We start from the raw sequence: 27,317 nt of genomic DNA, 5'->3' as shown, positions 1-27,317 counted from the left end.
TACTGTCTGTGATGAAATTAACAACGCCAATACCGACTGCAAATACGAGTTAGAAAACCTGCATTTATTTAAGGAAAGCAAATACTGAGAAAAGTTCATTACAAAACAAGAAGAAACTACATGTGGAAGTGTTTGAAAAGTTTGTAGTCTTATCTTATTGATGACCATACGTTGTGATGTCAACGGTGGCTCATCGGTCCAGGTGGTGTAATTAAAGCAGGCAGATCAGTTATGAAATGGCAGCAGATACGTCCTCTTTCTTGAAATGTGTTTCTGCAGGTCTTTATTCCATTCTACATTGCATTCTTTATGTCCGGCAGAACTTAGTTGTTGGTGTATAGCTCCACGTTTTTACACTGTTGCTTACACACGTTCTAACGTCCCGTATACAGTTTGAAAACACTACAGTATTCAGTTCTACCCGCAGACCACGTTATTACAATCCGAACATGTTTAGCAGTCACCATAGGAAATTCACAATTCTGGAGAAAACAGTGCCACAGGTTAACATCAGATTGTAACTTTCCATGGCGACAGTTAAAGATTACGCTCGCAGCAATTTGTTAAGCAGCTAACGAAATCAGTATTTTAAAGTATTTTAGCTTGTTCATCTCAGTTAAGTGCAAACAGTTCAGTTCTCACAACGACAATCATAGTCATTACCCATATACGTAGTCACTGCTTTTAATAGTATTCCAAGAAGCTCACAGTATCCACACAGTGTAACATTTTCGTGTGATTCTATCTAACACGATTACACAACATAAACTGAGGGCAGGCCACGAAATCGCATGCATTCTGAATGTCACTTTTCGCCTGCAACCATCGAAATAGCTCTCACACATCAATTCATACGATTGGAAGGGTTACAACACGCCGAAGTTGAGCAATGACGACACAAGTTACCACAGATGATACATTACAAATATTTAAAAGCATAGAAGAGTCTTGAGAAACAAACCACTGTGGTACAAAGAAAACAGATCATTGACATGTATCATGTAAATCCATATTTCGAAAGTGATGTGACGTATATCGCTTTTTTCACATTATAAATCCGTAGAATAAATTTATGTACGTCACAATGCCATGGAGTACCTGAATTGACATTTATACAAACTTTACGTATGTCGGGTTTTTCGCCTTTGCTAGTACTAGTATCAACTGAAGAGTAGGATACCAGTACTATGGAAGGCGAGAAAGGCGTCAAACGTAAAATTTGGATCTTATACTTCAGTTACCCTACATAGGTCAAATGAAGAACTGGGTACTAGTACTAGCGAAGGTGAAAAAAGCGACAAATGTAATATTTGTATCCTGTATTTCAGGTAACCTGTGGAGGTCACATTAAGACTAGGATACTAGTACTAGCGAAGGCGAAAAAAGCGATAAACGTCAAATTTGTATCCTGTATTAGGATACTAGCCTTAGCGTAGTCAAAGCAAGCGACAGACATAAAATTTGTATCCCGTACCTCAGCTGACCTATATGGGTCAACTTAATAATAGGATACCAGTACTAGCGAAGGCGGGAAAAGCGACAAACGTAAAATTTGTTTTATATATTTAAGATTATCTACATAGGTCAACAGAAAAATAGGAACCAGGGACAAAAATCGTACACAATATATTTCTCTTTATAATACATTCCTTTATTTCTATTTACCATTAGACGCTTCGCCGCAGTAGATAATCGATTCATTATCTATGGCCCGAAAATAAACAAATAAATATATATGACTAAAATATGACGTCATTGGTCAAAGCCGCAGAGTTGTACCCCCGTTCTTCAGTTGACCCACACTTAGTTTTACACAGCGCATTATACATCAGCGTAACAAAGGAACTGAAATATACATGTCAAATCTAGTGTCCGATTGCACCCATCAGTTTTGACCAGTGAGTGCTATGTGCCGTCATGAGTTTACGATGTGAAGGATGTAAGGTCGCCCATTATTAAATGTTGTCCGTGGTTGTCTTAGTAACTGACGTACATTATGCTATTTCTTCTACATATGTCGCGATTTGCGAGGGTATGGTTAACATGGGAGTCTAAGAGCGCAACTAGAATTCCAAGATTTCTTATTTTTCGCCGTAGTACACAAATAGAATGACTTCTATAGCTCAAATTTATTTACCGATTCCAAAATTTGTTATTTTTCGAAGTAGTACAGAAGGCAATACCAAAAACAGGAATTCTCGAAGAAAGAACTGGACACACGCACCGCAAAAACGCTGAAAATAACGATCTTAAATCCTGCAACAAACCGTTGTACACATCTATTGCAAAAACGCTCAAGATAACGAAGCATGGTTTCTTATTTGTCGCGTTTTTTACAGTAGTGTGCACTATCCATTGTTTTAAAATTTTCATATACGGTACCGCTCAGCTATCGATCACAGGTTCTTTTATTATGTCATTTTCATTACGTGTGGACTGATTGTTCGTTAAGGTTTTAGCTGTATGATGTCGCTCTATGCATCACTACAAACATGCCATAAATAACGGACCTAGCAATCGACAGCTAGAATTGACCTACGTAGGGGAATTCTAGTTACCGATTCCAAGATTAATTATCTTTCGCAGTAGCACAGACAGCTACACAAAGTAGGAATTCTAGATCAAGGAATTGTACGCACTTACCGAAAGAACGCTGACAATAATGAACCTTCGAATTGGTGACTAGAACTGATCTGTAGCTTAATTTCACTTACACAATTCCCAGACTTGTTATTATTCCACGAATTTTCGTTACTACTGTAGTGCCATTTCTTTCAGGATTTCTGTGTTGCGTTTTTCTTATTTCCCGTTAATGTCCTTTTACGTTTCCTATATGTCACTGTTTGCTTCATTTTGCGATTGTTACGTTGATTTTTGGTTTGTCTCCACTTTCACGCGGTAATTCCCTTACATTAAATTTCTGTTATTTTTCACAATATTACATGTTTAAGTTGTGTGATATTGTAGTGGACTGTAAAGGTCGTCTGAGGTTCTTTCACGTACTCACGCGACCTCTGATAATTTATTTCACGTATGTGTATTTCCTGGTTTTGTTCTGTTACTTTCTATTAAGTTAACTCAACGTCTTTCCGAAACAATTAGTTCAATATAATTAATCTCGTGAACTGTGACTGTGTATTATTTATTACACGTATCGTCTTCTGCCATACGAATAATCCTCTCCGCATTCAACATCGCCTCTCTGTATCTTCTTTGTTTTAGGTATGACGTCATTGGTCGAAGCTAATGGGTGGAATCGGACACTAGAATTTATCCGAGTCTTTTGCATACTGAGTTAAAAGGAGATTCATGTAGCAATACAAATAAAGCAAAACATAGTAACGTTTCATATTTCAGAACAAAACCGAAAAAGTACATCAGACCATCAAAGACACGATTAAGGAGTAAAAGGAACCACCAGAAAAGAAAGAAGAAAAAGAAATTAGAGCTCATTATTAGCAATATCTTCATCAGAAGCAATGTCATTACAGTGGTACAACAGAGGAAAGAATAAAAACAATATACGGGACGGTAACCACATTAGTATATCCCATGTTACAACCCGCTGAAGTTGAGCAATGACGTCACAAGTTACCACAGACGATACATTGCAAAGATTTAAAAGCATAGAAGAATGTTTAGCAATAGGGCACTAATGAAATCATTAAATGGTTATGAAATTAAACAAAATTTTCCGCGTAGTAATGTTATCAGAAGCTGTGACTCAACCAACAGAAAAGTCAAAACAGCGTAGAGTGAATTTAAAAGCAAGTGCGTCAGCATAAGAGTGAAGGAAGGTTTCGGCTGTTAGAGGACAGGCGGCAGGTGGAAACAATACGTTGAAGACGTCTATGAGAGGGAGGAAGTGTCTGCTGAAATAAGAGAAAAACTGGGAGTCAGTTTGGGAGATATAGCTGATGCCGTATTACAGTCTGAGTTTCATAGATCATTGGAAGACTTGCTATCAAATAAGGTGGAACGCGTAGTTAACAGTCATTCGGAATATCTAAAATAATTGAGGGAATATCAACCAAGCTGCTGTTCAAGTTACTGTACTGAATCAATAAGACTGCTGACGTACCATCAGACATTCGTGAAAATTATCATCCCTGCAATTCCAAAAATAGTAATAGTAGATTAGTACGAGTGTTATCGACTGGCTTATTAGCATATGCATCCAAATTCCTAAAAAAATATTGTGCAGATGAATGGAAAAGAAAATTATCGATCCCTTAGGTGACAATAGGTCTGGCTTAAGAAGGGTAAAAACTCAAGAGCAACAGTTCTGATGTTCTGGCTGATAATGTAAGCAAAACTTAAGAATTATCGAGTCACCTTTATAGGATCTGACGACTTAAGAAACGCATTCGAAATCTGTATACGGGTAGGTGTAAGCTACAGGGAAAGACAAGTGATATTCTGTATGTATAAGAACCAAGAAGGAACAGTAAGAATAAGATATCAAGAACAAAGTGTCCAGATTAAAGAGAAGTTACGTCAGGGATGACGTATTTCTTCCCAACTGTTCAATCTCTACATCGAAGAAGCAATGACAGAAATAAAACATATGTTCAGGAGTGGGAGTAAAATTCAGGATGAAAGAACATTAACGATAAAATAAAATGAAGACATTGCTTGCAAAGAAAGTGATAAAGAATTATGGGACATGTTGAGTGGACACACAAAGAACTGAACACAGAATATGGATTGAGAATAAACGGCAGAAAGACGAAAATAATGAAGAGTGGCAGCAATGGTATTAGCAATAAACGTAACATCAAACTTGGGGCGAAGTAGATAAGTGAAGGAATTATGGGACCCAGGAAGCACGTATGACGGACGAAGCAAGAAGCACATAGAAAGTAGACTTGCACAGACAATCGGAGCGTTCCTGGCCAAAAAAGATCACTGGTACAAAACATCGGGCTTTACTTAAGGAACAGATTTCTGGTAATGTGCGTCTGGAACACAACATTGTATAGAAGTAAAACACTGACTATGAGGAAACCTTAAAAGGATAGATCCAAAGAGTTTGAGGTGTAATGCCGTAACACATTTTCCTAGCCGTGTTGTTATTCTTGCCTGTTTCATTGTTGTAGTCGTCTCATCATGTTTTCAGCGGCCGGTGGAAGTGGTTTTGTGTTTGGCTTGGAGAAGAGGGGTTAGATTTTGTCCCAGTCCTTCTAAATGGGTGTCTGCATCCATGTAAATCGTAAAGTGATGGTTTCGAGTGCCCTTTTTCCTGATGACTTCGAACTGTGTTCCTGTTTGTTAGTAGAATTATCAACAACTACATTTGCTAACAACCAGTATATACAAGCTGTTGGCTGTGAATTCCTCCAGTTCAGTAATTATTTATATTGATTTGGTAATGAATCAGTGTAGACCATTACTCCGGATATATCAATAAACGTACCCAGGTATAGAGCGTCAGGTCTCCTCATTGGTATCGAACGCGGCATGAACACAAAAGAGAGTGGATTCCGCCCGCGACAACGATTGTCATTTTGCACAAGGCCACAGAAGCTTTAATGATGGACGGAGCGAACGTTTCACTACTATAGAAGTGCACTGAAAAATAAGTGTACTGATAAGACGTGAAAAGTTTCTTCGCTTATACGGGGAGGAAAGCGAAGTGGAAAACAATTACAAAAGACAGAGTAATAGGCAGCTGCTGCTACTCCTGGTTCTGGGAATACGCAGACTAAACTTGTTAGGTCTTCCGTCTCCTATTCAGCCTCGAGAATGGAATTAATATACCACCATCTGTCTGCGTGGGCAACGGCCTTGCCACAGTGGATACACCGGTTCCCGTCAGATCACCGAAGTTAAGCGCTGTCGGGCGTGGCCGACACTTGGATGGGTGACAATCCGGACTGCCATTCACTGTTGACATCTTTCGGGGTGCACTCAGCCTCGTGATGCCAATTGAGGTGCTACTCGACCGAATAGTAGCGGCTCCGGTTAGAGAAAACCATCACAACGACCGGGAGAGCGGTGTGCTGACCACACGCCCCTCCTATCCGCATCCTCAGCTGAGAATGACACGGCGGTCAGATGGTCCCGATGGGCCACTTGTGGCCTGAAGACGGAGTGCATCTGTCTGCGTCCAGAGTGAATTCTATGTGTAAGTTTGAGAAATTTTTCCAAATGTTTGGGTAGCTTGTATCTGAAGAGGGACGTTCGTACCAGTTCGATATTCGCCTAGTGGGGTGTGAGAGACCGCCTAAAAACCACATACAGGTTAGCTGACAGACCGACTCTCGTTGTCACTCCGCCATGGGGATTCGACCCAGGATCGGCGCACCTCCCCGTCACGAAAGCGGGCGCTCTAATGCACACGGACATCCGAGCGAGTGACAATGTGATAGAATGTTATTAAGGTATCAGGGGATAACTTGCATGGTAACAGAGATTCCTGTAGAGGGTAAAAATGATAGAGGCGGCGACAGTGAAGGAGTTGTGAGAAGAATTCGTGGCGCACCGCATCAGCCAATCAGAGGACTGATGGAATAGAAAAAGACATAGACATTTGCTGTAACTATCAATTAAGTTTATTAACTCATTTTATGAGGCAACAATGTGCTCTTGGCAACAAGATGTAGCAAGATAAAAAGGGTGCAGTGATTTTAGGTAAAAAGGGCACTTCAATTTTCACTCAGGGATAGTGTATTCAAAACACAAGTAAACTCATTCGTCTATGTTCCCATACAATTGTACTGGAAACGTATTTTTTCCCATTTATATGGTGATGACGAGAGCTGCAAACCTCGTGAGGTGGTGCTAGTAACATCATCCACCTGCTATACTACATAGCGTGCTCACACATAAAATCTTTGATGTTGATACCGTATTCATTTCATCACAACTACGACCGCTGCCAATCTAGTAGTGGTGCTAATGCAAATCCGCGTACCCTCAATTATCTGAACCTATGCATTTCACGTCCGCTTTGTGTGAAAGCTCGTAATAGACTTCTGCTACTTACGCAAGCTTAGATCACTCACTGTGTTCTGCCAGCTCCCCTAACTTTGGTGCTTCCCTAATCAATAGATGATCTATTGTTCTTTATATTGCGTATGTTTTATGGTTTGCGTAATACAGTGAATCGGTTGGAACCAGATTTTACTTCTAAGTCCGATGCCTCCAACAGTGTCTGTTACCTCCAGAGCCCTTACAGGCGTATTGTGTGCTACGCCACGCAGCGACAATTTTACTGACAACTACAAATTTTGTATCACTCCCAATGTCTATAACATTTATATGGCTTAAATATTGTCTCCTTACGAAGTATTTTATATGACGAGAGCGTTTTGGTCATAAATCTGTTCACACGTTACAACAAGATATTTATTAGATTTTATGAAGAAGACACAAGCAGTTGGTGTTGAAACAACGTTTAAGTACAATCTTGTTGTGACCGGTTGACTGCGCTGTACAAAACATATTCTTGTACGGTTGTTGTCTACAATAATGTCGATAACTCTAAGACATACGTTTTATCTAATTCCTGGACGCTTGCAAATATGATTCTTTAAATACCAATATTCATAAACATGAACGTTGTTTTTACATCCAAGATAAACGTTTTGTTTATAGTCAAACCCGTTTTTACATCAAACAGAATGCAAAATTACGCTTTTTGTGTGCTTCTGTGGTGTGTGTGTGTGTGTGTGTGTGTGTGTGTGTGTGTGTGTGTGTGTGTGTGTGTGTTTGAGTGAGTGAGAGTGAGAGAGAGAGACAGAGACAGAGAGAGATAACGTGCGTTTAGCGTTTTGGTACTTGCCACACCTTCAACCTACGTCACAGCTATCACAAGATCAAGGATGTTGTCAACAGACAGGCAACAGGCCAGGCCAAATACGCTGCGTGAACTAAAACGAAATTTCGTGGATTCTTAGGGTATGTTATTTCTCTGCTTTGAAAATCAGCAAACAATTCACAAAGAACTTGGCATTATAAGCGCATTTATGAATATGACGTTGCACCCTCTTTTCTCTAGATGCACGCACTCATTTGGTTGGAGAAGGAGTCGTAAAGGCGTTTAGCCGCTTTTGGGACAAGCTGACCCACAGCTGTTGTGACAAGTTCGTGGCAACTTGTACACTGGCACTGGTCCCACAAATTTTATGTCAGGAACAGATCTGGAGATCTTGCGGCCGCGGTAGTAATTCAGTATCGCACAGACAGTTCATAGAGAAACGAACTCTGTAAGGGTCAGCATTACCCTGTTGGAAAATGGTAACAATGGTCCTGTATCGTGAGAGATAACACAGGACGACGCAGGATATCCATGACGTACCATTGTGCTACCAAAGTTCTTTCAGTCACTATTAAGCGTGAGCAAGTATCATACCCGAAGGCTCCCCACACAATCCACACCGAGAGCAACAACGCCACTTTGCTTGATACACAATAAGGTGAGCCTTCCTCGTGGTGGTCGACCAGAAGCTTGACGTATATGAGTGGCCTCACGTTCCTATGCAGTCCAACACTGGGTCACTGTCACATGAGAATGCACAACAAATAAGCATACTGAAAGCTTCGACTAGCCAGCACCAGTATGAGTCCTACTATCAGGTCAATTTCAGAGTCTGCAAGACGCTGATAACACAGTATACAAATATGAGCATGCCGCATCTCCGTGTCCTTCACAGTGATGTTTCAACTTCTGACACTATTCACGCTTCGTATATACCCCACGAGGTCTGATAAGAACACTTGACATGGGCAATACTAATTCGCTGTGGTGGCCATTCTATAAGCCATATAGAAAGGAAAACCCACCAATAATGAGTACGTATACGAAGTTGCATTGTCATCTGACCATGTCTAGTGTGTAAGGTAGAGTAGATTACGTTGTGGACTGAGCACAGGATTTTTGGAACCCAAAGGTAGACGAGACCACTCCTAATGGCCTCCCAGTGTAATCGGTAACAGCTAGAAGTAATAGTAGAATTATGATAAACTGGGTTTAAGTCTTCTGTCTCCTGACTGGTTTGATGGCAGTCAGCCATGAATTCCTCTCCTGTACCAGCCTCTTCACTTCACAATGGCGCCTACATTCCACGCACGTTACACGCAGTTACACCAAGTAGACGACTGGCATCAGAAGCAAACCTGATCTGTTGAAAATTATCGGTGCTATTGTAATTTAAAAATGTGAAATTGAGTATTTTATTGGCCTCGACAGTTGAGTAGTCAGCATGACTGATTACCATGCGGTGGACCGGGGGTCGATTCCCATTACTGCCAGGAATTTTTCCTTGGAGGGAGGACTGGAACAGCACCCACCCAGCCTCATGATAACAATGGGTGAGCTGGTTGACCGAGTAGCAGCTCCAGGTTTGTTTGAACTGACAACGCAGGAGAACAATGTGCTGAATCCACGCCCCTCCATACAATGTCTAATGACGCCATTCTAAGAGTATCACACGGCCGTCGGTAGGTGCCCATAGATTCAACAAAGCGTGAGGACGAAGTTCTTTACTGGAAATTTAATATCCACCAAACATACACACTGGTCAGTAGAACATTATGACCACGTACCTAGTAGCCGGTATGTCCAGCTTTGGCACGGATAACAGCGGCAGCGCGTCTTAACATGAAAGCAGTGAGGCTTTGGTAGCTCGCTGTATGAACTTGGCATCACATCTGCACACACGAGTCACCTAATTCCCGTAATTCCGGGGAGGGGCGCGATGTGCTCTGACGCTGTGTTCAAAAATATCCCAGATGTGTCGTTGAGGTTCAGATGTGGCGAATTGGGGGACCAGCACTTGCCACTGCGTTCCTCGAACCAATCTATTTCACTCCTGGTCTTGTGACATGGCACATTATTTTGCTGAAAAATGCGACTGCCATGGGGAACATGAGCATCATGAAGGGGTGTACGTGTTTTGCAACCAGTGTGCGATTCTCCTTGGCCGTCATGGTGCTTTCACAAGCCCCACTCGATACATGGATGACCATGTGAATGTTCCCTAGAGCATAATGGAGCCGCCGCCATCTTGTCTCCGTTCCGCAGCATAGGTGTCAAAAGAGCTGTTCCCCTGGAAGACGACGAATTCACCAGACCATGGAACGCTGGTGCATGGGTCGTCGGCTGCGGAGGCCTATCGTTCAGAGTGTTCTGCGGACTGTGTGTTCAGACACACTTGTACTCTGCCCAACATTAAAATTTGACGTTAATTCCTCTACAGTTAGCCTCCTGTCCTGTTTTACCAGTCTGCCCAGCCTACGACGCAAGACATCTGCATTCTACATCTACGCATATACTCCGCTAGCCACCAAGCGGTGTGTGGCGGAGGGCACAATTCGCGCCAAAGTCGTATCCCCCCCCCCCCCCCCCGTTCCACTCGCGGATCGCGCGAGGGAAAAACGACTGTCTGAACGCCTCAGTACGAGTTCTTATTACCCTTATCTTTGAATGATGATCATAACGCGATTTGAAAGTTGGTCGTAATAATATACGCTCTATATCCTCGGTGAAATTGGATTTCGGAATTTAGTGAGCACCCCTTCCGTTTAGCATGCCGTCTATCTGCAAGTGTGTCCCACTTCTATGAGATTTGTAACGCTCTCGCGATGGCTAAATGTAACAGTCACGAATCTTGCCGCTCTTCTTAGGACCTTCTCAATCTCTTGAACTAGACCCAACTGGTAAGGGTCCCATACATACGAACAATACTCTAAGACTGGACAAACTAACGTACTGTAAGCTATTTCCTTTGATGAAGGACTGCATCGCTTCAGGATTCTACCAATAAACCGCTACCTAGAGTTCGCCTTACCCGTTACTTGTGTAATCTGATCATTCCATTTGAAATCATTTCGAATAGTCACACCCCGATACTTGACTGATTTTACCGCTTCCAAACACAAATTATTTATTGTGTACTCATACATTAATGGGGATTTTTGCCTTGTTATACGCAGTAGGTTACACTCACTAATATTGAGAGATAACTGCCAGTCATTACACCACGCATTTATTTTCTGCAAATCCTCATTGATTTGTTCACAACTTTCTCGTGATACTACTTTCCTGTAGACTACAGCATCATCGGCAAACAGTCTAAGGCCGCTGTCAATACCATCAACCAGATCGTTTATGTAAATCGCAAAAAGCAGAGGACCTATTACGCTGCCTGGGGCACACCTGAAGTTACTCTTGTTTCTGTTGAAGCTACTGCTTCCTGTCTGTTAGAAAACTTTCTATCCAACCGCATATGTCATTGGATAGACCGTAAGCGCGCAATGAGGTGTGGCCGCCCAGCTCTACGACGTCTGGTTGTGGTATCACCTTGGCTTCGTCACGTGTTGAAGTCAATCAGCACAACACTCCTCGAACACCCGACAAGTCTTTCCGTTCCCGAAATTCTGGTGCTGAGCTTCCGGGTCATCATAATCTGTCCTCGGTAAAAGTCAGATAACTCGGGCTCATTCCCCTTTCTTTCTAGTAGATGTGCCGTGACTCTGCTATCATTTGGAAGCGTCTATATCGATAGGAGGTCGGTGTTCATAATATTCTGACTGATCACTGTATTAATGCAATAAGCAGAGAGGAGGGATTGTATTATATCCTAAGTTTACCACATGCTTAGAGTGCTGAGAAATCAGCAGTACATTACTGTACTTAGCTGTTGGACGTGGTAAACTGTTACAAATTTAAAGTCGTTAATTACCGAGTGATCGACAGTGTAATCAAGGTTAAAAAAGTCATTCTACTTGGCCTATAACCTTTATATCAAAATATTGATGAATTCTTCGAATTCGAAACTCGATTACTGCACCGAGTTGCTCACGCACCGGCACAGTGAAATTACACATTGCCATGTTACACGCTGCAATTTGAAGCCCTTTAGTGGCAGAGGGTTGCAACGTGCTCCAGACAAGCGAGAAAGTCGGCTAAGTAATATGCACACTTAATACCTCAACCGATATTGAGAACAGAATAAAAAAACGCAGGCATTGATTTTCAGTACGCCCTCATACGTTACTGGTATATTTATTGACTGGCAATTATCTTAAAAGAGGAAAAATTATACTGCTCCACAAAATTTCTCTTTTATTTTTTACAGAAAAGATAGTAGCCGTACTTTATAGATTCAGATACGCTGAACACCAATGCGAAGATTAAAATTGACTCTTAGCTCAGAGTTACAAGTAAATAATGTGTTTACATTTCACATTCACACGTAGGTGACATTATAACAGCTACTTGCAAAATAATTATAATAAGGGCTTCTCTGCCATGAGTGAATTACGTGGATTATTCGAGTACAATTTGACAACGCTGCTTCAACTCATATGCTCCATCCAGACACGTGAGCGTTTTAGAATGTAGAAACCAGACGCGATTTTGTCATCTGTCACGGCTGCGTCGTCTTGTGCTATGTTGGTTCTCTCGTTACTGGAGGGTGTGTCGCGGCTTTTGGCAGTGAATGGCTGAGGTGACGTGTTGAAGTCGATGAACCGTATTATTGTGCACATGTACGCTTTTACAAAAACTCCCTGCACTTGCAGTAACAAGCCTTGTAACTTTTGTCGTATTTTTGCAGATGTTGTTTGTGGTTCAAGAAGGTGGCCATTGACCGAAGCTCTGAGACAAGCATAAGCCTTGTATTTTGGGTGGCGAGTTGGAGACCAAGAAAAATCGTGAATTTTACACGAATGTTGCGCATTTTGTCTACACTGAACGCTTGAATGCGTGGTAAAATGTCTCCATGACGTTCGGTGTTAATCTACAAATCATGCACCGGAGTGTTATTTTTGTATGATACCTCACTTGAGCAAAGGAGTCAGTACCCTGAAATCCCACCTGTCATTCACACACTGGCTCACGGCGAAGGACTGCCATTTCCCGTTCTCCTGCCATCAAGCAATGAAAGCGATGGTGCTGAGGCGATGCATACAGCCGAAAATGTGCAATCATCCGCCAGTGACATTAACCCTGCATTTACACTACCATTGTCGTCTGGAGAACCTTACAAAATCACATATCGTGAAATCAGTGATCTGATTAGGGATTTAGATTTTCAAAAGCATAAAGCCAAACTCTTCGCCTTGCGATGGCAGCAGTGGAATCTCGTCGGTCACACACCCAACAAATCTGATGCCTCGGTCAAAGCTATTGCTAAAGAACGTAGTTATTCTTTTATTGCACATTAATTTGGGACTCCTGACAGCATTCAAGAATGAAGGCGCATTTCAGTGTGTAAGAAGTTTCCACGACTCAGTACAATCACGAAGGTGTTGGCAGCCGGCCATTGTGGCCAAGCGGTTCTAGGCGTAGCATTCTGGAACCACACGACCGCTACGGTCGCAGGTTCGAATCCTGCCTCGGGCATGAATGTGTGCATTGTCCTTAGGTTAGTTAGGTTTAAGTAGTTCTAAGTTCTAGGGGACTAATGACCTCAGATGTTAAGTCCCATAGTGCTCAGAGCCATTTGAACCATTTGAAGGCGATGACAATTTCATTCTGCAGCGGGGTCTGCTCCGATATGAAACTTACTGGCGAATTAAAACTGTGTGTCAGACAGAGACTCGAACTCTAGACCTTTGCCTTTCGGGGGCTAGTGCTCTACCAACTGAGCTACCCAAGAGCACTTCAACCGCGAAGGGAAAACGTCCCCAGTTCGAGTCCCAGCCCAGCACGAAGTTTAAATTTGCCAGGAAGATTCACAAAATGACATTAATTGGTCCGTCTGTTGGTGTAATACACAATGCGAGTCCACTCTAACCCCTTATCAGCTGCGTGCTTGTCATTGTTTCGCAATGTAACAACACCGTTTTTGGGAAACAGGAGACCAGAAAATTACAGGTATCTTGTGGACGAACGCATTCAAGCTTATATGGTTTTCGACTGCAACACGACAGTGGAGATGCACTTCCTTTACTGCCACCTCAACGTGTTTGCAGTACATAGGACGGTGGACTATTGCTATGCTGCTGAGTTATGTTCGATATTACAGAGAGATTAGGTGAGCAGTATAGGCCTTAAAAGTGATGTCCTACTTACTTGTAACCCTGAGCTATGACACAATTTTAATCCTGATATTCGTGTTCAGAGCATCAAAACCTATAGAGAACGTCTTCTTTGATTCCAGTATAAAATTCACTGCAGATCAGTCTTATGTCAGGTAAATAACGTAAGGTCATCATACAAGTAATTTTGTACACAGGACTCGTAAATTAGCACACCCTTTTATGGAAACGTCCGAAAACAATCGTTGTAATTCAAGTTAATACATTAACAAATTAAAATTCCGCACAAATTTGTTGCGAATCATGTACTGTCTACGGACAAAATATCACTCACATAAAAAGTGTATCGTTGCGATGAGCTATAAACGAAATTAAAGGACAACCAACAGGTCGTTGGACTCTACAAACAGTCAAAGTTAGAAGAATTCAGTCTTTCTATAAATGAGTGTAAGATACAGTGTGAAACAGAAATTAACCTTCTTGAGGAACTCCAATATCATTCGGGCCTCGAGGCCGTCCTGGAAAGTTGGGTCCTTATCGTCCAGCACGACATAGGGCGGGTAGTGGAAGGTGCCGAAGACGAACTCGCGGCCCTGCAGGTCGGACAATTTGTCTGGGAAGAGGTCTGCAGACGGCGGCAGCAGGCCGCGACCCCGCTCCCAGCTTCCGAGCACCACCTCGTCCCTCCACGTCAACCGACCCGTGAAGCGCACGGAAATCAGGTCGAACCTGCTGGGGACGAGACACACGTCAAATCAGGCTGATGAACGCTGATGATAAAAAACACTGGATGACAGAGATTCATGCAGAGAATATGGTTCTCTAATGAAATTTTCTCAGGATGCAGATACTTATGAGACACAGAGATTATTATTAGCTGGTGCATGTGTTATCGTCTTACGTCAAATATCACTTTAGTAGAAGCTATGAAACTTCTGTTGCATATTCTCGGTGACCTTATCAATTTTAGATAAATAAGCTAGTTTTCGACCTTACGTCACTGTCGTCTCAGGAAAGAAACTAACTGTTCTAAGAGTAACGGAATCATACATGTTTAACTGTTGGTAAGGACGGTAGGCCTATAGGGAAAAAAGGATGGAATCTATTGATTGATTTAATAATACGATAATAACGTACTTACTTATGAGACACAGAGATTATTATTAGCTGGTTCATGTGTTATCGTCTTACGTCAAATATCACTTTAGCAGAAGCTATGAAACTTCTGTTGCATATTCTCGGTGACCTTATCAATTTTAGATAAATAAGCTAGTTTTCGACCTTACGTCACTGTCGTCTCAGGAAAGAAACTAACTGTTCTAAGAGTAACGGAATCATACATGTTTAACTGTTAGTAAGGACGGTAGGCCTATAGGGAAAAAAAGGATGGAATCGATTGATTGATTTAATAATACGATAATAACACACTTATAGAAACATTGCAATAATAATTTGATCACAACGCTAAGTTGCACTCCTTATTTACGCGAGTACACTGGTTCCAAACATCATTGTAACAAGCAAAAGAGAATATGACATTGAACATTAACTGGGTGTCCAGTATCAGCGCAGAATGTAACCAACCATACGACTTCAACGAAATAAAAATAACGGGACACATAAGAAAATTTCAATTAATCTTTCGCAATGTGTTCGTTTTGAAATCATAGAACTGTAAACGGTGCAGCAAGCATGGGATGCATGGAGTGAAAAGCATCAGTCTTCATTTTGTGTACGATCGACCAATAAAAAGCAGTGAGGAAATAATTACAGTAAAGTTAATAATTATAAAAGAAGCTTTCCTGTCCAGGAGCTCAGATGCTTCCTATGAGAACATCACCGACACATTGACATATAAACTGGAGCCTCAGTCCACCAATAAATAGCAGGCAAAGAAATCCCACAACAACCAACCTGAGGCAGTGTAGTATTAACAATGGAATTAACTGCGACTGCTGTACGCAAATAGGCCGGCCGGAGTGGCCGAGCGGTTCTAGGCGCTACAGTCTGGAACCGCGCGATGGCTACGGTCGCAGGTTCGAATCCTGCTTCGGGCATGGATGTGTGTGATATCCTTAGGTTAGTTAGGTTTAAGTAGTTCTAAGTTCTAGGGGACTGATGACCTCAGAAGTTAAGTCCCATAGTGCTCAAAGCCATTTAAACCATTTGTACGCAAATAAAGTTATCGCAAGTGCAGCCACCCAGTACACAGATGCAATCCTCTTAACATGGAAAATGTAAAGAGCCAACAGTAGTTGAAGACATTTTCCCAATACAAGCTTCTTGAGATTACAATGAAACAGCATGTATCGTGGCTCCCCGTAAACAATATCTAGCAAGACAGGTTTTCGTTTAGAACATACATCGATACAAAGAGGATAACAGTATACACAGACTTTACAGAAGTCACGGAATTCCTCCTAATATCGTGTTACACCTCCTTTCCCCGGCGTAGTGCAACGACTCGAAGCCCCCTGCAGAAATACTGAGCCATCCTGCCTCTATGGCCGTCTATAATTGTGGAAGTGCTGGCGGAGCGGCATTTTGTGCGCAAACTGTCCTCTCGATTATATCCCCCACATGTTCGATGGGATTCATGTCGGGCGGTCTGGTGACCAAATCGTTCGTTCGAATTGTTCAGACTGTTCTTCAAACATATCGCCAGCATTTGTAGCCGGATGACAAAAATTCCGTCGTTCTTTGGAACATAAAGTCCATAAGTCGCTGTAAATAGGCTCAAAGTAGCCGAATATAATGATTTCCACTCAATGATCGGTTCAGTTGGACCAGAGGACCCGATCCATTCCATGAAAACACAGCCCACACTATTATGGAGCCACCATCAGTTTGTGCAGAGCCTTGTTGACAACTTGGGTCCATGGCTTTGTGGGGTCTGCGCCACACTCGGGCCATAGCGTCAGCTCTTACCAACTTAAACCTGGCCTTATTGACCAGGCCGCAGGTTCCTCCCCCCCCCCCCCCCCCATTCCTAAGGGAACTATTGAGGTCTTCGGTCCATAGACTTACACGCTACTTAAACTAATTTATGCTAAGAACAACACACACACACACACACACACACACACACACACATGATCGACGGAGGACTCGAACCTCCAGCGGGAGCAGCTGCGCAATACGTGACATGGCGCCCCTTAGTGTCCAACCGATACGGTCAAGAGCCCAGGACAGGTGCTGCGGGCGATGTCGTGCTGTTAGCAAAGGCACTTGTGTTGGTCGTCTGCTGCCATAAGCCACTAGCGCCAGATTTCACCACACTGTCATAAAAGATAAGTTCGTGGTAGGTCCTACAGTGATTTCTCCTGTTATTTTACGCAGTGCTGCTTGTCTGTGAGCACTGACAACTCTACGCGAACGCTGCTTTTGTTCGTTAAGTGAAGGCTGTCGGCCACTGCGTTTTCCAAGATGAGAGCTAATGACTGAAATTGGGTATTCTCCTCAGAGTCTTGGAACTTGGATCGTGGGATACTAATTCCCTAACGATTTCCGAAATGGAACGGCCCAACGGCCGAACTGCCACTCCGCATTAGTGTCTGTTAAATCTCGTCTTGTGGCCATATTCTCGTCGGAAACTTTTTCACATGAATCAGCTAAGTACAAATCAACTCCGCCAATGTACTGACCTTTTATACCTTATGTAAACGACACCGCCATCAATTGTATGTGTCGATATCGTTATCCCGCGACTTTTGTCGGCTCATTTTGTAACATACTTTAATTTTTTTTGGCTCATTCGTAACTGGATCGAGACCATACAATGAATTATAGTAATGCATTTAATAAAAAAAAAAGTTAAAAAACTCTCGGCCCTTGAGGATGGCATTTTCGTTAAAAAAGTCCGTTCATGTATTTTTAACCATGTTCCTTCTCTCCGTGTTTTCTCCAAAATCGGACTTCGTTATCAAGCAAAACCCGAATACGACGGTGTATCGAAGTGGACGACATATTGCTTTGAAGTACGGAACCTTTTTCCATGCCAAGTCACCCAACAATCTTACAATGACTAAAGACACAAAATAAAACGTACATAGGTTAGTAATAACTATATACTGAAATAAAAACACAATTTAAAATTACTACACTTACACTGTTACTTCAATTATGCAATTACGAGTGCCCTTTGGTTGCAACTCGTGAACAAAAGAATGAAATATTGCAGTATTAATGGCTGTGTGCCACATACATCCGATCTTGAAAAAATCTAGAAAACAAGAGGTGACTCTTCCCCTTTCGCTAATAATATGACGATCAAAAATCTTCAAATGTTTCCAGCGGCTGCAGACAATATTTATACAGCCATGGACTACATCTATGGCTTAAATTATTTCTTTTTTTTATTACTTACAATTACGTTTTCCGATAGTAAAAGCTCAGCATGCAAATATGCCTTTAAAACACATAAAGCACTGTGGGTAGCCCTTGTGAATAGAATCAGTTACGCCACACCACGTCGACGCAGGAGATAGTTCTGAACTAAATGCAATATCGTTTCTATAAGATTATAGTACCTGTTCCAGTTGAAGATTCCGTACTACAATGAAATACACAGACATCATGACCACAAATTAATTCAGTCTATCGGACGTGGGCGGAAGTTAACCACACCAGTGGCTCATTCATCAAACACAGATTACCGTACCTCAATCTCTGCAAATTCACAGTAATTGAGCACATGAACGCTGCCATGCTAATCATCCGCTCTCCACTCGCGGGCCAGCCACCAAGCCTTACTCCAGGTTCCACTCACTGACTCTAACTGGCCCAAAGCAGCCTCGTGCATGCCAACGGACAAGTACCAACAAATCCTCTCTTAATTTGTGGGCAGACCGCCGAGCACAAAATCCTTCACTGCCCTCTAAGCGCATGCGCTCTCGCAGATGAATACTCGCTATCCAAAAAGACAAACTGCACAAGTGGAAGTCAGTACAAAGGCATTGTCTGTTGATATAGTTGCACACAGTGTGCATGCAATAGTATGAGATACAGTATACAGAGAAATGCAGTCAAATGGCTATCGCATTTGACGTCAGTAGTACAGTATATGACAAGACATCAACGATACATGTGGTCTAGTGTGGAAGCTGGTATGAAGGTAGTCGGCTCCGTGCCGTGTTAATACGTGCGTGCACGTGCGTTTCCTACTGACACGAAACGTACACCATTAGCGACAGTGCGTATTGTCTACAAAAACCACGATTCTAACATAGCCCCACGGAATACAGTTATCATGTGATGAAAAGAAAAAAAAATCGGTACACAAAAGGAAATCGGACTCTCTAATGGTAAAATCGCGAAAAAGTGGAACCGTTCAAGTACAGTTATTTGTAATTTTGTTAGATTTGGCGTACGAAATGGACGGAACGGAAAATATGGGCAAAGCACAAAATTATCTTGGGTATCGAAGTGGTTCCACTATCGCTGATCAAGGGTCACAAACTGTTATTCTTCTGAAATTCTTGCTTATTTCGGTTGCCAGTAAATGCCAGAGTGTACGACATATTCTGTCAAATGAAAACATCTCGTAATCCAGAACCGACTACAGAAACCTGCCCTAACATCCAAATAAAAGCAGGCTAAACTGAAGTTTGCTGAAACACATAGATCATAGGCTTGAAAATTGGGTAAAGTGACCTTCAGTGATGTGAAGAAGTTTAATTCGGATTGACCGGCTAGCACCTAGTATGAATGCGCTAATTTATAAACAGAACAGCAGGTATGAATGAGTAGAAATTGAGGTGGTGAAAGTAATATGATATGGGTAGCATTCTGCACTAAACGTAAATCACACACTGTTTGGACGAACACTACAATGAACTCTAGTATTCACACTCAGATGCTAGAGACAGATTGGATTAGCACGTATGAGGCCTAAAGACGAACGTCTTAATGTTTCAACAAGATAATGCATCCGTGCAAATTTCTGCACAACAAAAACGTCGCTTGAAGATAAAGATATCGATGTCTTGCCCTAACCTGGACGTAGCCTGGATCTGAACCCCGCTGAAAACCTTTGGCGAATAGTTACAAAGCGTGTTTATAGCAATGGAAGGCAGTTTGAGGCCGTATGTGAGCTGTAAAGAACGATACGAGAAGGGTGGATGTTAAATTCACTGCAACAACTAAAAACCCTACCAAAATCCATACCGAAGAGAATTTTATAGTTAAAAAGAACAGAGGTTAGAAAAAGTACTAACAACGCAATACCACAACTGGTGAATGAGTGCTTATATAGCAATTTCCAACCAGGAAATGCAAACGTCCTGTTTAGTTACTTGTTTTATGAAAGAAAATATGTGATTCTGTCATGATTGTTTATGTGTTACATCTGTCTACCACTTTCATATTAAATTCAATGCGTGTATGCTTCAGACATTGTATGTTACTTTCGTAGCAACCCTACTTTTATACTGATTTCCACAACTACACGGTCGCCAATATCAAAGTACAAGCAATGGTGCTAGCCCGGGAAGCGTGATAGTTATAGTGCTGCACACGGCTTAATAGCGACTAAGGTTAACACCGGCGACAACAAACAGTCACTTGGAGCGTCTTTGTTTCCATCTCAATCAACAGTACCGCATATTTCTATACAGTCCCACTGTACATTTTAGGTACACATCGCATGCCGACAAAATCGTCGACCTTACGCTGTTACAAATAAACAACTGCATCTATATGTACACTGGCTTTCATATATTTAGAGTGGAACATTTTTATGCAGAAATGAATTCAAAATAGTTCCCACCCACCCATTCTGAAAAAGGTAGATTCCCTTGGCTGTTAGTCAAGAGCTCGAATAAGTAATCATCTATTGCCGATCGTGACTCCCGTTGTCCCTCCACCTGCTCGCCTGATATTTGGCTGAAAAGTCTGTAAACCCACCAAGTACCACTCGAAGTACCAACTCGGCCTTTAGGGGTAGGGAACAGAAATACATTTAAAATATGAAGTGCCTGGATGTAAAATGGATGTAATCCCCCGGTTCCGATCATGGTTATAGTTAGGTTTATCTTTGGCAGTAGATTAATGCCAGAACGGGAAACCCTCTTCGAGATACTGACAACCACTGACAACCACTGGGATGTTTTCTGAAATGAATAACCTCTGCAACTGACCGCCCAGCTAACATGGGTGGAGGAAAAACAGGAAACAGGTATCAATTACAGCTCCCCCCCCCCCCCCAATACACTTGTGAAAACCGAATACTGTATTACGTTAAAGTCGTTCGCACATACGTTCTAATTTGGGCACCCTCCTTGATGACTGAGTATCACTAGTTTCAAGTGAGAACTAATATTTGTGTTTGCTGAAATAAGATTTCATGCTTATTCCTCAGGTCGTGTTCGGCAACAATAAGTTATCTTACATTTATGTTGACATTTGTGCAAAAAGTAGGGACGAAAGCTACTTCCGCATGATGTGTCGCTGCGAAATAACGTAGCTCGAGACTTTGACCACACATAGAAAGAGCTATCTACAGAAGGCAACTGAAGGAATACGGAATGAGACGAACAGAAATGACACTATTTTCAAGACATCAATTACACTGGAGACGGCGCGATCTTTGATACTACCCTAGATATTACAAAAGCGAAACAATGGTTCTTAAAAGTTCGTGTGATAACCACAGACAGCAGTCCATGTACTGCAAGGTGCTCACATGATGGCCAACCTTATGGTGCTCCATTCCTCCACTAGCGCGTTTATCAGTTGCTACCAGGCCATTGATCCATGTGGACATGTTGCAATACGTTTCCCTATGGCATCCCAAGAGTGCTAGTTGATATTTAAGTCGGGAAAAGAGCAGGCCAAACCATTCGCCAAGTATCCTCCCATTCAAAGAGATTCTGCACCTGTCCTGCTCAATGTGGTCGCTCATTGCCAGTGAAGTCAGAACCGAACGAACCCATGAAGAGACTCAAATTCGGAGGGAGTCCAGTGTCACAATAACGTTGACCAGTGCGTCCATTGTGTTAAATGATTTGGAGATATTACGTGCATGCAACATTATGCGTCTCCACACCGTAACAATTGGACCACCAAAACGATCGTGTTCAACAACGTTTCTCGGTGGATTCCTGTTCCCACCACCTGCTACATGAGTGTACACACGGAATCAGTATTCTGACAGAGTGTGGTCTCCCCAAGAAGAGCACATGACCCTACGCCTCGCTGGTCCAGTTCCTACGCTCTTGACCCCATCGGAAACGGTGGCACCGATTTGGGACTGTCAGCGGAGAACAACGTGCTGGGAGTCGGACAAAGAGACCACCCGCATACAATCGCTGTGCAATTGCGGAGTATACGACTGCGTGTCTTGCCGTCCTGTTAAATGTCGTTGCAATTGCACCCGACGTTTTGCATGAGGCCCCTCTAGACTATTGCACAATGTAGCGGTCACATGCTACTATGGTTGGTCGTGGTCATCCACATCCTTTCATTCGATCAGCAGTGCCTGTGGTTCGTAACTCTCCCACTCACGTAAAATGATTCTGTGGGTAATACCAAATAAACGAGTTACACTCGTCATTCTTTGTCCTTCTTCTAGTTCCCCGATGATTCTTCCCTGTGTTAAGTCATCCACATGCTGAGTCCAGGCCATGTTGCAATCAAGAACCCTACCACAGTGGTCCGTAACGACGCTCTGACACTGAAACGACGCTCATAGGGACAGGTCACAAGGGTCAGCACACCAGGCTGTGGAGTGGGAGCGCTAGCGCAGCAACAACAGTATCATTCACATTTTGCATGGTAACAACTTATTTGCGCTAGTTTAACCAGTGAGTGCATGGACACAATTAAACATATTTCTTCCTGAATGAAATACTCGAATGAAATTCTGGTTACACAGTAAACAATTCTCAGTTAAAAAAGCAGACGATCGCAAGAATTTCAAGACATTTTAGAATTAAGATAATATGCGCCTGTCGCTTATTGGACTATCTGTCAATCATAATTTGTCTCTGCGAAACAAATTAAACGAAATTTGCAATTTTCGAAAAATGCGCACCTGGCATTTACTAAACCATCCAATTTATTTTTTCAAAACAACTTGGATAATATTAACAACTTTAGAAAAGTGCGCTCCTCGCGCTTACCAAACATTGTTAATAACCTTTCAATTAACAGATGTAATTTAGAAGCATGCGCCACCACGTCCACTAAGACTTTTACTGATAGAAATTCAGGTTATAAGATATTTAAGACCAAAACCCGCCACGGCACTCAACTAATAATTAATTACATATTAACAAGTCAGTGCGAAGTATGCTCTGAACAGAAATGTCACGGGCCATCAGAATAAAGCCGGGTGTGTTTAAGAAAGTAAGATACATAGAATCTAGTTATTATTGTCTTACAGCTCCAGCCTCGAACGTCAGGTAACAAACAAGAGATGGCTCGGCCTTTTCTCACACTGGCAGTTCGGTTGGTCGATCGGTTGGTCGCTAAGAGAGCGGCGCCAGACCCGTGGACGACAAGGCAGCAGAAACCTGCACTAAGCTCTACCCCGTTAACTGGGAAGATGACATAATCCCATAGATGGACTGAACTACAACGGACTAAAATTCTAAATGAACAAATGGGTAACCATAAGAACGAACAGTTATAAATGGGGTACAAACGAATTTCACTTAAGGGCAGTGAGGGTGACGTCCCTACATTGGTCCCCACAAGCAGTTTCTATACACACTAGCAATGGCATTGAATTTTAGGTGCAAGAAACTGGAAACTCAAGGACAAGTCAGGCAGTTAACATTGGCCACCAATCTTAAGGCAGAATATTAGGCTTATAAGGGCAAAGCGATGTGCCTAATAGTCACGACTTTACAACATTCTGAGTGTTCGAAGACGTCATCAAACAAAGAATTTTGGGAAGGACATTTTACTATCTATGTTATACATTTGAAAGTGATTGCGGAACCTTTCTGCATTAGCTGCATTAGGTATGAAAATATAGCCTGTTGTTATGGTCTTCAGTCCAGAGACTGGTTTGATGCAGCTCTCCATGCTACTCTATCCTGTGCAAGCTTCTTCTTCACCCAATACCTACTGCAACCTACATCCTTCTGAATCTGTTTAGTGTATTCATCTCTTGGTCTCCTTCTACAATTTTTACCTTCCATGCTGCCTTCCAATACTAAACTGGTAATGCCATAAAGCCTAAAATATGCCCCACCAACCAATCCCTTCTTCTAGTCAAGTTGTGTCACAAATTTCTCTTCTCTCCAATTCTATTCAATACCTCCTCATTAGTTATGTGATCTACTCATCTAATCTTCAGCATTCTTCTGTAGCACCACATTTCGATAGCTTCTATTCTCTGCTTGTCAGAACTATTTATCGTCCACGTTTCACTTCCATACATGTCTACACTCCATACAAATACTTTCAGATACGACTTCCTGACAATTAAATCTATACTCGATGTTAACAAATTTGTCTTTTTCAGAAATTCTTTCCTTGCCATTGCCAGTCTGAATTTTATATCCTCTCTACTTCTACCAACATCAGTTAATTTGCTCCCCAAATAGGAAAACATAGTGTCTCGTTTCCTAATCTAATTCTTGCTGTATCACCAGATTTAATTCGAATACATTCCATTATCCTCGTTTTGCTTTTGTTGATGTTCATCTTATATCCTCCTTTCGAGACACTGTCCATTCCGTTCAGCTGCTCTTCCAGGTCCTTTGCTGTCTCTGGCAGAAATACAATGTCAAAGTTTTTATTTCTTCTCCATGGATTTAAATTGCTACTCCGAATTTTTCTTTTGTTTCCTTTATGCTTGCGCAATATAGAGATTGAATAACATCGGGGATAGGCTACAACACTGTCTCACTCCCTTCCCAACCACTGCTTCCCTTTCATGCCCCTCGACTCATAACTGCTGTCTGGTTTCTGTACAAATTGTAAATAGTCTTTCGCTCCCTGTATTTTACTCCTGCCATCTTCAGAATATTGAAAGATAGTATTTCAGTCAACATTATCAAATCTTTATCGAAGTCAAAAAATGGTAGAAACGTTGGTTTGCCAGTATTGCCTCACGTGTTCCAACATTTCTAGGGAATCCAAACTGATCTTCCCCGAAGTCGTCTTCTACCAGTTTTTCCATTCGTCTGTAAAGAATTCCTGTTAGTATTTTGCAGTCATGGCTTATTAACCTGATAGCTCCGTAATTTTCACATCTGTCAACACCTGCTTTCCTTGGGATTGGAATTATTATTTTTCTCTTGAAGTCTGAGGGTATTTCGCCTGTATCATACAGCTTGCTCACTAGATGGTAGAGTTTTGCTAAGTTTGGCTCTCCCAAGGCTGTCAGGAGTTCTAATAGAATGTTATCTACTCCCGGGGCCTTGTGTCGACTTAGGTCTTCCAGTGCTCTGTCAAACTCTTCACGCAGTATCATACCTTCCATATCATCTTCATCTACATTCTCTTCCATTTCCATAATATTGTCTTCAAGAATATCGCCCTTGTATAGACCCTCTATATACAGGGTGATTCAAAAAGAATACCACAACCTTAAAAATGTGTATTTAATGAAAGAAACATAATATAACCTTCTGTTATAAATCATTACAAAGAGTATTTAAAAGGTTTTTTTTTTCACTCAAAAACAAGTTCAGAGATGTTCAATATGGCCCCCTCCAGACACACGAGCAATATCAACCCGATACTCCAACTCGTTCCACACTCTCTGTAGCATATCAGGCGTAACAGTTTGGATAGCTGCTGTTATTTCTCGTTTCAAATCATCAATGGTGGCTGGGAGAGGTGGCCGAAACACCATATCCTTAACATACCCCCATAAGAAAAAATCGCAGGGGGTAAGATCAGGGCTTCTTGGAGGCCAGTGATGAAGTGCTCTGTCACGGGCGGCCGATCCATCGCCTCGGGTAGTTGACGTTCTCTGTAAACTGTTTATACCAACGTTTAATACACCACCTATCAGGAGGTTTAACACCATAATTTGTTCGAAATGCACGCTGGACAACTGTCGTCGATTCACTTCTGCCGTACTCAATAACACAAAAAGCTTTCTGTTGAGCGGTCGCCATCTTAGCATCAACTGACGCTGACGTCTAGTCAACAGCACCTCAAGCGAACAAATGTACAACTAAATGAAACTTTATAGCTCCCTTAATTCGCCGACAGATAGTGCTTAGCTCTGCCTTTTGTCGTTGCAGAGTTTTAAATTCCTAAAGTTGTGGTATTCTTTTTGAATCACCCTGTATTCCTCCCACCCAAGGATTTCTATTAGCCTTCGTCTCTTTATCTACTTGACCCTCTGCTACCTTCACTATTTCATCTCCAGAGCTACCCATTCTTCTTCTACTGTATTTCTTTTCCCCGTTCTTGTCAATCGTTCCCTAACGCTCTCCCTGAAACTCTGTACAACCTCTGGTCCTTTCGGTTAATCCAGTTCCCATCTCCTCAATTTCCCACCTTTTTGCAGTTTCTTCAGTTTTAATCTACAGTTCATAACCAATAGATTGTGGTCAGAATCCACATCTGCCTCTGGAAATGTCTTACAATTTAAAACCTGGTTCCTGAATCTCTGTTTTACCGTTATATTAATCTGTCTGAAACCTTCTAGTATCTCCAGCCTTCTTCCATGTATGTATCCTTCCTTCATGATTCCTGAACAGATATAACCTATCGGTCGTCTGCAGCTCGTGGTCGCGCGGTAGCGTTCTCGCTTGCAACGCCCGGGTTCCCGGGTTCGATTCTCGGCGGGGTCAGGGATTTTCTCTGCCTCGTGATGACTGGGTGTTGTGTGCTGTCCTTTGGTTAGTTAGGTTTAAGTAGTTCTAAGTTCTAGGGGAATGATGACCATAGATGTTAAGTCCCATAGTGTTCAGAGCCATAACCTATTGGTCACAATTAAAAGATATAACAAGAACAATCACACATAAACAGTACCTTTCGCGACACCCTTACGTTGCTCATTGTGGTTAGAGAGTATTTGACCGACTCGATATTTATAACAGCGTAGTGAGAGCAAGGACAATATAACGACAGGAGGAAGTTATCGAAAGCCCCTTTCGTAGAACTTTCCGAGGTTATTGTGTCTCTCAATGTCAGGAAGGAAAAGAAACAAAATTACGTCATTCGTGTGCAGAAATGCCTGTTGTATAGCCGCTTTCAGAAGGACCAGATTATCGAACGTGGAGTAATATCTCCTGAACCCAAACTCAAAGTCATTGGCGATTAGACTGAATTCTAATAACGAGACAGCTGCTCCAGGGTCACTCCCATGCGGCTAGCGAGGGCAAACTGTAATTTCTACTGGGGGGTGTACGATCCTT

At 42.1% G+C, this 27,317-nt stretch overlaps 1 protein-coding gene across 1 annotated transcript in view; it reads right to left on the bottom strand.

Moving 5' to 3' along the window:
* LOC124593827 (glutamate receptor ionotropic, delta-1-like) overlaps positions 1–27,317 on the bottom strand; it is a 155,591-nt gene that overhangs the window by 67,667 nt on the left and 60,607 nt on the right. Inside the window, exon 3 of the mRNA XM_047132175.1 lies at positions 14,466–14,718. Coding sequence (XP_046988131.1) covers positions 14,466–14,718 — 253 coding nt within the window. The remainder of the gene's footprint in view (positions 1–14,465; positions 14,719–27,317) is intronic.

Source organism: Schistocerca americana, chromosome 2, assembly GCF_021461395.2.
Source record: "Schistocerca americana isolate TAMUIC-IGC-003095 chromosome 2, iqSchAmer2.1, whole genome shotgun sequence".
Lineage (NCBI taxonomy): Eukaryota > Metazoa > Arthropoda > Insecta > Orthoptera > Acrididae > Schistocerca > Schistocerca americana.
Note: the sequence above shows the minus strand (reverse complement) of the source record. Positions and strands in the feature narration are given on the sequence as shown.